Raw genomic sequence first — 12,681 nt, forward strand, 5'->3', positions numbered from 1 at the left:
AAAGTGTCCAGAGGTAAGCTTTTCCAGGCTGGTAAATGCTTCATGAAATTATTAATAATCTAAGCTCCTTCTGTCCTCTCTATCATCCTTGGTGCATGGCTTCCCTCCTATGGTCACACTATAATCTAAATTGGCTCCTGGAGCTCTAAATACTATATGTAAGTTCAAGGCAAGTAGTAGGAGGAAGATGGGAAAGTCAGACAGGATGCCTGCCGCTGAGTAAACCTTTAACGAGACTTGCTGACACCCAACAGATACTTCTCTTTATATCCCAGATGGAAGGAAGACTAGAAAAAAGTTTTAGTGGGTACTTTGCCACCTCAAGTGAAAGCACTGTTTTACTGTGGAAGGAAAAATAGATACTGGGTAGATAATTAGCAGTCTCTGTCAAGTTGAAGCAGTTGATGCCCAAAGAAGTTACATGGTTTGCATGTCATCAGGCAAGCACATATTCTTGTGAGGAATAGAAATAACCTCTTGAATTCCTAGTATAGTGTCCTAATAGTTTTCTAATTAAATCTCATTTCTTGCCAGGGTTACAGGACTTATAGGTTATAAAAACGTGATAGACATAATACATCTGGCTTTAAGGTATTTGAAAGTCTCATAACTTCTTGAACAAGGAGAAAAATGGCAAAAATAATTGTTCAAATGATCATCTCTAAAGGGATATAATATAGGGCTGTGATCTTCACCTTGTCCTGGTCAAACTTTAATTAAAACTTCTATTAATATCTGGAAGGTATGTTTGTTATATAATTTACAAATTTAAAGTTTGAGGGGTTAGTCAATCGGCTAGAAAATATAATCAAGATTCTAAAAGATCTGAATGGATTGACACAGTGGGCCAAATTGAAAGAGATTAATATTTTAATAGGAATAAGTTTACTGCCTCATTGTAAGTTGGGGGGGGATTTACCTATTAATAGCAAAAATGAGTATGTAGGGTTAATTTATGTAAAGCTGTCAACTAAACCAGAAAACTACTGTTAAGATTATATTAGTAGGAGTATAATCTAGGTTAAAGGTGGTGACAGTCCTGTAATCAGACCTTTTTGAAGTAATTATGTTCACTTATGAATGACTCCTTTGCCAAAGAATTTCAGAGAAGAGTGTCCAGATAGTGTGAGCACTTGAATGTATGTCATAGAAGGAATGGTTGAAGAAACTGGAGATGTTGACCGTAGCAGTATATATGATAAGGATAATCAAATATTTGAAGGGCTTTTTATGTAGAAGAGAGATTAGATTAGATTTCATCTACATGCACGTAAGGAAGAAAGTAGGACCAGTGGTTGGAAACTGTAGGGCCTAACATATGAAAGAACATTTTAAGTGGATAGACAGAGCTCCCTTAGGAAATAGTGACGTCTTCCTCAGTGGAATAATTCAAGCACATTGGATTCGGTGACCTTTTACAGTCCCTTCTAAAGTTTTTTTTAAAAAATTATTTATTTATTTTTGGCTGCGTTGGGTCTTTGTTGCTGCGCGTGGGCTTTCTCTAGTTTTGGTGAGCGGGGGCTACCCTTCGTTGCGGTGCACAGGCTTCGCATTGCAGTGGCTTCTCTTGTTGCAGAGCTCTGGCTCTAGGCGCACGGGCTTCAGTAGTTGTGGCTTGTGGGCTCTAGAGTGCAGGCTCAGTAGTTTTGGCGCATGGGCTTAGTTGTTCCATAGCATGTGGGATCTTCCCGGATCAGCGCTCGAACCCATGTTCCCTGCATTGGCAGGCAGATTCTTAACCACTGCGCCACCAGGGAAGTCCCCTTCTAAAGTTGAGATTTTTGTTTTCCAGTTTTTTAAAGTCTTTGTTGAATTTGTTTTATGTTTTGGGTTTTTTGGCCAGGAGGCATGTGGGATCTTAGCTCCCTGACCAGGGATCAAACCTGCACCCCCTGCATTGGAAGACGAAGTTAAAGTTGAGATTTTGAGACTTTTTTTTTCAGGGTACTGTACCTGGTTATACCATATTGGCACCCCTTTTTGCATTTTGGTTGCACCAAGGTCTTGCCATATACCATGTCTGTCCTAATAAAGAGTATTAGGAGAAAGGTCAGTTAACTTGATACACCCTAATAATGATCAGGGAGACTATTACCTCTGTGGTTTTTGGCAGGTAATACTACATATCTTCTTATTTTTAAATGTACTAATTAATGCTGAGAAGATGCACTTTAGGAGTAGATGTACTTTCGAATTTAATGAACCCGTTTGATTTTTCTTCATAGATTCTGTCAAAATCTCAATTGCCATCTGAGCACAGAGAAGGTAAAGTGTTGTGGACTGGTTGGTTCTGCTGTATATTTGGAGACAGTCTTCTGGAGACTGTTTCAGAAGATTTCACCTGTCTACCCTTATTCCTTGCAAATGGTGCAGAGACTAATACAGCCATAATTGGAACCTGGTTTCAGAAAACTTTTGACTGTTATTTCCGTCCCTTAGCAATCAATGCGTTTAATCTTTCTTGGATGGCTGCTATGTGGACTGCATGCAAAATGGACCATTATATGGCTACTACTGAATTTCTTTGGTCTGTACCCTGTAGCCCTCAAAGTCTGGATATTTCTTATGCCATACATCCAGAAGATGCAAAAGCTTTGTGGGACAGTGTTCATAAAACACCTGGGGAAGTTACCCAGGAGGAAGTTGACTTATTCATGGACTGCCTGTATTCACATTTCCATAGACATTTCAAAATTCATTTATCAGCCACAAGATTGGTTCGTGTTTCAACATCTGTAGCTTCAGCACATACTGATGGAAAAATAAAGGTTAGTTTGAGCAAATCTAGTTAAGTAATTTTTCCTTATTGTTGCATAGTTTTCAAAATGTATGGCAATTGTATTTTCCACATTGACGAAACACTTTGGGATGTCTGCCAATTGATGACAGTAGAGAGATTTTATTTTATGCTTTATAAATGGTTTACTAAAAAGTCTTAAGCCTTCTATATGCAGCTTTATAGTGGAAGGATACTATACACTGTGTGCCCATAGACTTTGGTAATAATATGACTTATTCTGTAGTAACTTTGAAATTTTCAGAATTTTCTTGTCAATTTTGAAATAATTATCAGAGTAACAGGATTTTGTGTGTTAGATAAGAAACTTATAGTAGAAACACAGAACTAAAATATCATCTTTATATTTTAGGCTTTTCTATCCCTACTGGGAAAGAAATAATAGAGACATTGTTTTAGTGTATATGAAGGCCTTATTAGAGAACGTATCAGAAATAAACTGAGAAAAAAAAAAAGAAAAAAACTGAGAGTAGGCACCTAAATATATTTAAGTGTATTATATTAATATATTTAAAATATATTAAAATACAGCCACAATAAACACTCGTGAATATTGGTCTTGTCACTGTGCTAGGAGTTTAACATACTTTAACTCTAATCTTTAGAGCAACCCTATAGTTAGGTGTTTCTATCTACATTTATTTTATTTTTAAAACAAGGAAGCTGAAGCCAAGATAGGTTTAAGTGACACATGCAAGATAGCTTAGTAAGAGGAAGAGTCAAGATTTAAACACTTAATCTCTTAGGTTCCAAGAAGTTCATACTCTATCTTATAAGCACTACTTTAATGCTTTTCAGACTGGAGGTCACAATGCAGCAGTAGGTTAGGAAGTAATTTGATGAGAAGAAACCAGCTTTAAAAAACAAAAGAAAAATAGAGTGGAAAATATAAAAATGAGAATATATAACATATACTAAGGATATACATTTGCTTGTACTGGGTCATGATGTTAAATTTATTTCTTACTATGGTTCACAGTAATAAATTTGAAATATTATATACTATTCCATCTTACTTTGACATTATAAAGAAATAAATTTACATTTTAGCACCTCAATTCAATTTCATGAAGTCCTTATATTTTAAAATTTTATTTCCATATTCTCACATTCTATTAATAAACTACATTTTAAAACTGTTTTATATAATTGTTCTTATCCATCTATGAATGTAAGGGTGGCCCTGTTTTATCTGGCCTATTCTAAGGGCCTCTCGTAAGGATCTAAGACAGTAACTGTGGCTCCTAGGTTCAAATAATGCCATGATGAAGCTAACATTTATCAAGCACTAACTGTGCCAAGCATTATTAACCATTTACACATATTGTCCCATTTAGTTTTCACAACAACCTATTTGCATAGGTTGTAAAGAGGAAATTGTGGCACAGAGGATAAGTAGGCTCCTTCAAGATCACACAGCTAATAAGTGGAGTTGGAATTTAAACCCAGTCATCTGACTCAAAAGCTTATGCTTTTAACTGCAACACTGTACTGCCTCTCAAAAGTTTGAAATTAATGTATTAACCAGGTTTCTGCCTCTGCTTAGTTTCTACAAGACACTTTGGCATCATATATCCCTTTGAGAAGAAGGAAGGTATGGAACTCTTTCTAGAAAATGTAGATACTCAATTTGCATATAAGTCTAAGGGGTTCGTAGATACTCCTTCCTCCTTCTCTTTAGGCAGATATCTTACCCATGGAAGCCAGGATAAATAAGAACCCTAGTCTAATTCCATCTAAGCACCATTGACTAATAGTTGTAAATTTATTAAAGTCAGTCATCTTTATTAAGTAAAGTCTATTTGACTTAGAACAGCAATGGTTTGGGTTTATATTCATAGCTTAGCTTGTAGATATGGAATTTAAAATAAGCCTGGAATATTTATCAAATATCAAACTGCTTTGCTATAAGTAATTGTATTTTAATTTTAAATGTCTTTTTTTTTTTTTTCAGATTTTGTGTCATAAATACCTTATTGGAGTGTTGGCATATTTGACAGAACTGGCAATTTTTCAAATTGAGTGAGGCCTTGTGGGGACTATAAGTTATGGATTATATACCTTTTTCTCATTGACTATCTGCCTAATTGCTATGCTGAGGGGGACTGCAGGAGAAATGGGCATCTGTACATCTGTTTTCCTCACAGTGCCTTGGAGTTACCCAGATGAAAGCCAAGAAGGATCTAGAAGAACAAAGAAGGTGGTAGTGGATGAACCACAGCCAGGTGCTCGTGTAATATAGTCCTGGTCATCTGGGATGCCAGTCTGTAGAATATGCCGAGTTATTAATTTGTTGGCCATCTTTCTAAAAAATATATAATGTTTTATTATGTGAAAATTTTTAGGATTCAAATGAGATACCTCTAATATTGAATATTTCTGATTTGCATCTTTAAAACCTTTAATCCCTAATTTTAAGCATTTTAGACTTGTAGTCAGAGAGAATTTCTATGTTCTATAGACATTTTCCTAGCATCATTTTGCTGTAGAGAACCAGCAATCAAAATCCTCCCCAAAGGAAACTAAAGTTACTATACATTTTTTAAGCCACTAATATGCTTCTGTTTTTAATGCTGTTTAATTCTTATTGCAGTATTGAATTAAATATTCACTTTTAAAAGGAAGCCTTGTGTTTATCAGTGTTTTGGTGACAGATCTTTAATAAATATCTCAGGAATGGGAAGTCATAGGCTTTTTCTCTAGCACAAAGGATACTCAACAACTGTATGGAATCATACAAATCGTAGAGTTGAAAGGCAGCTGTGAATCTTTTTTGAGGGCAGGAATTATATTATGTAATTTTCATGTCCCTAATTTTGTTTTAGCACAGTGCTTGCTAAATATCTGTAGATTAAGTGAATTAATTTTAACCAACTCTTACATTTTGCAGGTGAAAACTACAAAATTGCACAACTTAGATGTGCACAAGATGTTATATCTAAAACTCTTCTTTTTACTCACCGAGCAAAGGAAGATTTTGTTTTACTTTAGAAACAATGTTTTTTAAAATCTTCTTTGAAAGAAAATAACTATAATAGGCTGTGATTCAAAAACAAGGACTAACTTCTGGAATGGGGTATTATTTCACATATACTAGGCACAGCAGAAGTAGTGAAAAAAGCATGGGCTTTGGAATCAGCCATTGGAATGGACATTCATTGTCCTTTGGAATCAGACGTTCATTCATTCAACTAAAATTAAGCTCCCACTGTCTACTCAGAATTGTATTGGGTAAAAAGAGATATAGTAGTGAAGATAAAAAAGATCCTTGTCTTGTGGAAATTATATTCTAGTAGAGGAAGGCAAAAGATAAATAATTTCAGATGGAGATAAATGCTATAAATAAGGCAGTGCAGTATGAAAAAGGGTGACTGGGATAGTGCCTACTTTATATACAGTTGTCAAAGAAGGTCTCTTTGAGGAAGTGACATTTGAGCTGAGTCCTGAATGATGAGAGGGAACCAGCTGTTTGAAGATCTGAGGAAGCATGTGCTAGGCAGGTGAAACTGCAAGAGCAAAGGCCTTGAGATAGGCAAGAGCAAGCTCTTATTTGAAGAGTAAAGGAAGTCTGTGTGGCTGGAGCATGGTAAGGGTGGAGTAGTATGAGATGAAACTAAAGAGATTGTGCAGGGACTTCCCTCATGGTCCAGTGGCTGAGACTCTGTGCTTCCATTGCAGGGTCGTGGGTTCGATCCCTGGTGAGGGAACGAAGATCCCACATGCCATGTGGCCAAAATAATAGTAAGTAAATAAATAAAATTAAATTAAAAAAAAAGACTGTGCAGCAGAGACTTCTTCCATCGTGATAAGTCTCCCAATTTCTGGCTGGGCGTGTGGTTGCCCAGAATAAAGATGACATTTTCTAGCATTTCTCATAGGTAGGTACAGTCATATGACTAAGTTCTGACCCAATGGCATAAAAATGCCAGTGTCATGTAGAGCTTCTAGAAATCTTGTTAGTAAACAGTAGGCCTTTACCCCTTGCCCTTATTCTTCTTCCAATTTTGCTGTTTGGAACACATAAAATGACTGGTACTCTAGTTGCTCTTTTAGGTCACTGGGATAAGGGTCAGGTCCTAGGGACAGCAGAGCATGGCCTGGAAGGAGTTTGTGCCCTGAGGACTTCTTGAAGCTGAACTCCAGTGCCAACCGGGATGTTCTTCCTCCAGACTTATGTATCAGAGATGTAAACTTCTATCTTGTTTAAGCTATTGTTACTTTGGTTCTCTTGCTCATAGTCAAACCTAATGCTAACTGATACAGAGAGGAAGAATCCACATCATCTAAGTTTTTACAGGTACTATGAAGAGACTGGATTTTATTCTAAATGCAATGGGGAACCACTGAAGTTTTATGCAGAAGAGTTATATGATCCAATTTGTATCTTACAAGATTTTATAAGATATCATGGAGAATGAGTTGTAGATGGACAAGAGTGGAAAAGGGAAAACAGGTAAAATGTTGTTAGAAATGGTACAACCTTATGGAGAAGTTAGCAATATCTAACAAAATTATGTGTGATTTACCCTTTGACTAGTAATCCCACTTCTGGGATTCTATCCCCAAAATTCACTAGCAAAAATATAAAGTGAAGCAGAAACGAGGCTATTTATTCCAACAGTATTTGTAATAGCAAGACTAAAAACAATCCAAATGCTCATCAGAGAGGGATTGGTTGAATAAATTATGGTATAGCTGCACAGTGAACTACTACTGTGTAATTATAAAAGGGTTTGAGGAAGATATATAATATTGCCATGGAGTTCTCTCTAGGATATATTGTTATGTGAAAGAGCAAGATGAGGATAGAGTGTATAGTATGCTATCTTTTATGGAAGGAATGGGGGTGGAATATGAGTATGTGTGTATATTTCCCTACAAAAACAATGGAAGGATAAACCAAAAACTAGTAAAAGTGATTGCTAATGGAATGATGGGAACCAACTGTGTAGAGGGGACAGGAATGAAAGTTAGGACTCATCTGAATGTTCCTTGTTTATAGTTTGGAACCATATAAGTGTTTTATGTAATTATGAAACAAAATTAGATCAAAAAGAAAAAGCAATCCTTAAAAACTGAAAACAAATGAACCTAACTATATTATGTTCAGACCATTATCACACAAAGAATCGTTTTTAGTATCTCTAAATCCTTGTATTTTGACTGTATATCATCAGTGGGCTATATCCTAGGAAAAGAAGAGCAGCAAAGGAATCTTAAATTGCATTAAGTTATCTTATTTTTAATAATATTGGTATTGTTATTTTACCACTTTTCATAACAGGATAAAATATATGTGACTATAACAATGTTAGAAACCAAGATTTCTAACATTGTAAGAGAAAAATACAATTATAAAATCAAGTAAGTTAAGTAGAAACTCTGTAATATTAACTTTGAATTGGAAATATCGGAATGAACTCATTTATTTTTGAAATGCAAATTTTAATTTTGATGAAGCCCAATCTGTCAAATTTTTCCTTTTGTTTCTTGTACTTTGGGTGTTGTATCTAAGAAATCATTGCTTAGTTCAAGGTCCTGAAGATTTACTCCTGTGTTTTCTTCTAAGCATTTTATAATTTTAGCTCTTAAATTTAGATCTGTAATCCATTTTGAGTTAATTTTTATGTATGGTGTGAGGTAAGCATTCAGATTCATCATTTTGCATACAGATATTCATTTGTTCCAGCATCATTTACTGAAAAGGCTGTCTTTTTCCCATTGAATTGTCTGTTACCTTTCTTAAAAATCAGTGGCCATAGATGTTTGGGTTTATTTCTGGACTCAATTCTATTTCATTGATCTAAATGTCAGTCCTTACACCAGTACCACACTGTCTTGCTTACTGTAGCTTTGTACTGTGTTTTGAAATCAGGAAGGTGAGTCTTTCAGCTTTGTCCTTTTTTCAAGATTGTTTTGACTCTTCTTGATTTTTTGCATTTTCATAAGAATTTTAGGATCAGTTGGTCAATCTTTGTAAAAAAGCTGGGATTTTGATAGTGATTGCCTTGAATCTGTAGATCAATTTAGAGAGTATTGCCCTCATAATGATATTAAGTCTTCCAATCTATGAATGTGTGATATCTTTCCATTTATTTAAATCTTTCAAAATTTTCTTCAACAATGTTTTATTGTTTTCAGTGTCCAAGTTTTGCACTTTCTTTTGTTAAGTTTATTTCTGAATTGTTTTTTATGCTATTGAGAATGGAATTGTTTCCTTAATTTCATTTTTGGATTGTTTGTTGCTAGTGTATAGAAATATAATTGATTTTGTATATTGCTCTCGTATTCTATGATCTTGCTGAACTTGTTTATTCTAGTAGCTTTTTCAGTGAATGCTGTCAGATATTCTATATATAAGATTCATGCCATTGAAAAAAGACAGTTTTACTTCTTAATTTCAATCTGGATGCCTTTTAGTTCTTTTTCTTGCCAAATTGCCATGGCTAGAATTGCCAGTTCAATGGCTGGTAGAGGTAGTGAGAATGTACAGTCTTATCTTGCACTTGATCTTAGTGGGAAAGTATATTTCACCATTAAATATGCTGTTAGCTGTAGGATTTTCATAGATGTCCTTTATAAGGTTAAAGATGTTCTTTTCTATTCCTAATTTGTTGAAGGTTTTTTTTTTTTTTGCGGTACGCGGGCTTCTCACTGTTGTGGCCTCTCCCATTGTGGAGCACAGGCTCCGGATGCGCAGGCTCAGTGGCCATGGCTCACGGGCCCAGCCGCTCCGTGGCATGTGGGATCCTCCCGGACCAGGGCACGGATCCACATCCCCTGCACCAGCAGGTGGACTCTCAACCACTGCGCCACCAGGGAAGCCCAGTTGAAGGTTTTTTTTGGTTTTGTTTTTCTTTTCTTTTTTCGCCGCACAGCTTGTGGATTCTTAGTTCCCTGAGCAGGGGTTGAACCCAGGCCCTGGCAGTGAAAGTGTTGAGTCCTAACCACTGGACCGCCAGGGAACTCTTCTGAAGATTTTTATTATGAATAGATGTTGGATCTTGTTAAATTATTTTTCTGCATCTATTGGGATGATTCATGTTTTTTTTTTTTTTTTTTTTACTTAAAGCCACACCTTTCACTTCTGGCTTCTGCACGTAAGGAGCTTGGAAGTCGCCACTCTGTCCTAACAGGTAAAGAGATCAACAGATGGAAAAATCAACTATTCTTGGGTCTGTAAGAAAGGGGAGGACACAGAACAAACTGCTGCCTCCATGATTGGAGAGACAAACAGGCCAATATGGGCAATCATGGCTTACAGGAGCAGTGGCTCATGAGCAGAAACCACTGCAGGAACCAGTGCCAGGGTTGGAAAACATGAATTACAATTGATGAATTGCTGGAGGCTCAGTGTGGATAAACCTGAGAATTAAGAACTCCAGGGGAACCTGGTCATAGGGGAGCCCTCACATTATTGTGAGATTTACCTCCAGGAGCTCAACCAGGTTCCTACAGTAAATATCAGAGAAAAATTCTCATGCTTCTGGTAGAGGGGAGGGAAAAAGAACAATTTTGAAATATACCAGAGCAGTTGGTTTTTCTTAACAAAGTCTGCCCTTAGGGGAGATTAGTTATGCAGAGCCTAACTGACCTGGGGAAAGGGAAATATCTAACACTAGCCTGCTCTAGCTATTCTGTCCACCTAAGTGGGGAGAAAAAACTGAGAAACTCTTGTGAAGTTCACAGTCCATAGGCATAGGCTCACTAAAAGCCTGAGACCTAATCATAGGACTACAGAGCCCTTCTCTTCTCCCCATACCTCACTACCCCCTTACTAAAAGCCTATTTACAGCAGTTTTTTTTACCTGGTTCATCATGTCTGGCTATCAAGAAAAAAATTACAAGGCATATCAGAAGGCAAAAAAACCCCCCAAAAAACCAATTTGAAGGAACACATCAAGCAAGCATCAGAGCAAGACATGGCAGATGTTAGGATTATCAAACTGGGAATTTAAAACAACTATGATTAATATGTTAAGGGATCCAATGGATAAAGTATTTCCATGCAAGAACAGATGGGCAGTGTAAGCAGAGAAATGGAAATCCTAAGAAAGAACCAAAAAGAAATGCTAAAGATAAAAAATACTGTAACAGTAATGAAGAATGCCTCTGGGGACATCCTGGTGGCTCAGTGGTTAAGAATCCGCCTCCCAATGCAGGGGACACAGGTTTGATCCCTGGTCCGGGAAGATCCTACATGCTGCAGAGCAACTAAGCCCATGCGCCACAACTACTGAGCCTGCGCGCCCTAGAGCCCGTGCTCTGCAATAAGAGAAGCCACCGCAATGAGAAGCCCACGCACGGCAAAGAAGAGTAGCCCCTGCTTGCTGCAACTAGAGAAAACCTGTGCGCAGCAACAAAGCCCCAACGTAGCCAAAAAGAAAAAAAAAAAGAATGCCTTTGGTGGGCTTATTAGTAGATGACACAGCTGAGGAAAGAATCTCTGAGCTAGAAAATATATCAATAGAATCCTTGAAAAGCAAAGAGAGCAAAGATTGAAGAAAGAAACCCAAACAAACCAATAGCCAAGGTCTGTGGGACAACTGCAAAAGGTATAACATACAGTTGACTCTGAACAGCATGGGTTTGAACTATGCTGGTTCACTTATACACAGATTTCTTTCAATAGTAAATACTATAGTACTATGTGATCCAAGTTTGGTTGAATCTGTAGATGTGGAACTGCAGATACAGAGGAACCATGGATATGGAGGAATTGTGTGTATGGAGGGCCAACTATAATTATATATGGATTTTCGACTGTGTGGAGGGTTGGTGCCCCTAACCTGTGTTCAATATTCAACTGTTAACACACAATGAGAATACCAGGAGAGAGAAAGTAACAGAAGAAGTATTGGAAACAATAATGACTGAGAATTTCTTCAAATTAATGCCAGACACCAAACCACAGATCAAGGGAGCTTAGAGAACTCCAAGCAGGATAAAAAAAACAAACAAAAAAAAACACAAAAAACTGTATTGAGGCATATAATATTCAATCTACAGAAAGTCAAAGAGAAGGAAAAAATCCTGAAAGAAGCTAGAGGGAAGAAAACACCTTACCTATAGAGTAACAAAGATAAGAATTACATCTGACTTCTCCTCAGAAACTGTGCAAGCAAGAAGACTGTGGAGTGTTAAAAAAAAAACCCAGCAACCTAGAATTCTGTGAAATTATCTTTCAAAAGTGAAGGAAACACAAATATTTTCCTGGACAAGTGAAAGTTGGAATTTGTCATCAGTAGAACTTCCTTGCAAGAAATGTTAAAAGAAGTTCTTCAGAGAGAAGGAAAATAATATATGTCAGAAACTTGGATCTGTATGAAGTAATGAAGAACATCAAAGAAGGAATAAGTGAAGGTAAAGTAAAAAGTTTTATTTTTCTTATTCTTAATTATATAACATGACAGTTCAAAATAATACAATATTTGATTATGCTTATATATAATATACATAAGTATGTGTTTATATATAAATATATTACATAATATATACATATAAACATGTATTTATATATGTCTATATATAAGTGAAATGTATGACAACAATGATACAAGGGACATAATGGGCTGTCCAGGTATTACATATGTCCTTAAGAAGTATTTCTAAATATTATTTAATTTGAATATCTTTATAGAGAAATGTAAGTTTGACTGCTTCTTTTACAATGGGGTGATATACACATATACATAGAATAGAGACTACAGAGACTAGAGAAGAATTTCCAAAAATGATTGAGCAAAGGAACAAAAAAGCAATTTAACCAAATGAGTAAATGGAAGGACAGGAAAAAAGCAAACTCCAAGGTATAATTGTAAACATAAAAAATTGATAATTAGGGAAATTTTAATATGGACTGGGTATTAGGTGATGTTAAGGAA

At 36.2% G+C, this 12,681-nt stretch overlaps 1 protein-coding gene across 4 annotated transcripts in view; it reads left to right on the forward strand.

Annotated features, from left to right (window-relative positions):
• CENPL (centromere protein L) overlaps positions 1 to 12,681 on the forward strand; it is a 43,048-nt gene that overhangs the window by 12,009 nt on the left and 18,358 nt on the right. For 2 of the 4 annotated variants that reach the window (XR_007479706.1, XR_007479712.1), the window contains exons 4-6: positions 2,226 to 2,768; positions 4,752 to 5,022; positions 6,476 to 12,160. Coding sequence is in view for 1 of the 4 variants with exons in the window: in XM_033428098.2 (XP_033283989.1) it covers positions 2,226 to 2,768; positions 4,752 to 4,823 (615 nt within the window). In the remaining 3 variants the exon portion in view is untranslated. The other 2 variants (XR_007479711.1, XM_033428098.2) reach the window with 2 other exon arrangements.

Source organism: Orcinus orca, chromosome 1, assembly GCF_937001465.1.
Source record: "Orcinus orca chromosome 1, mOrcOrc1.1, whole genome shotgun sequence".
NCBI classification, from domain to species: domain Eukaryota; kingdom Metazoa; phylum Chordata; class Mammalia; order Artiodactyla; family Delphinidae; genus Orcinus; species Orcinus orca.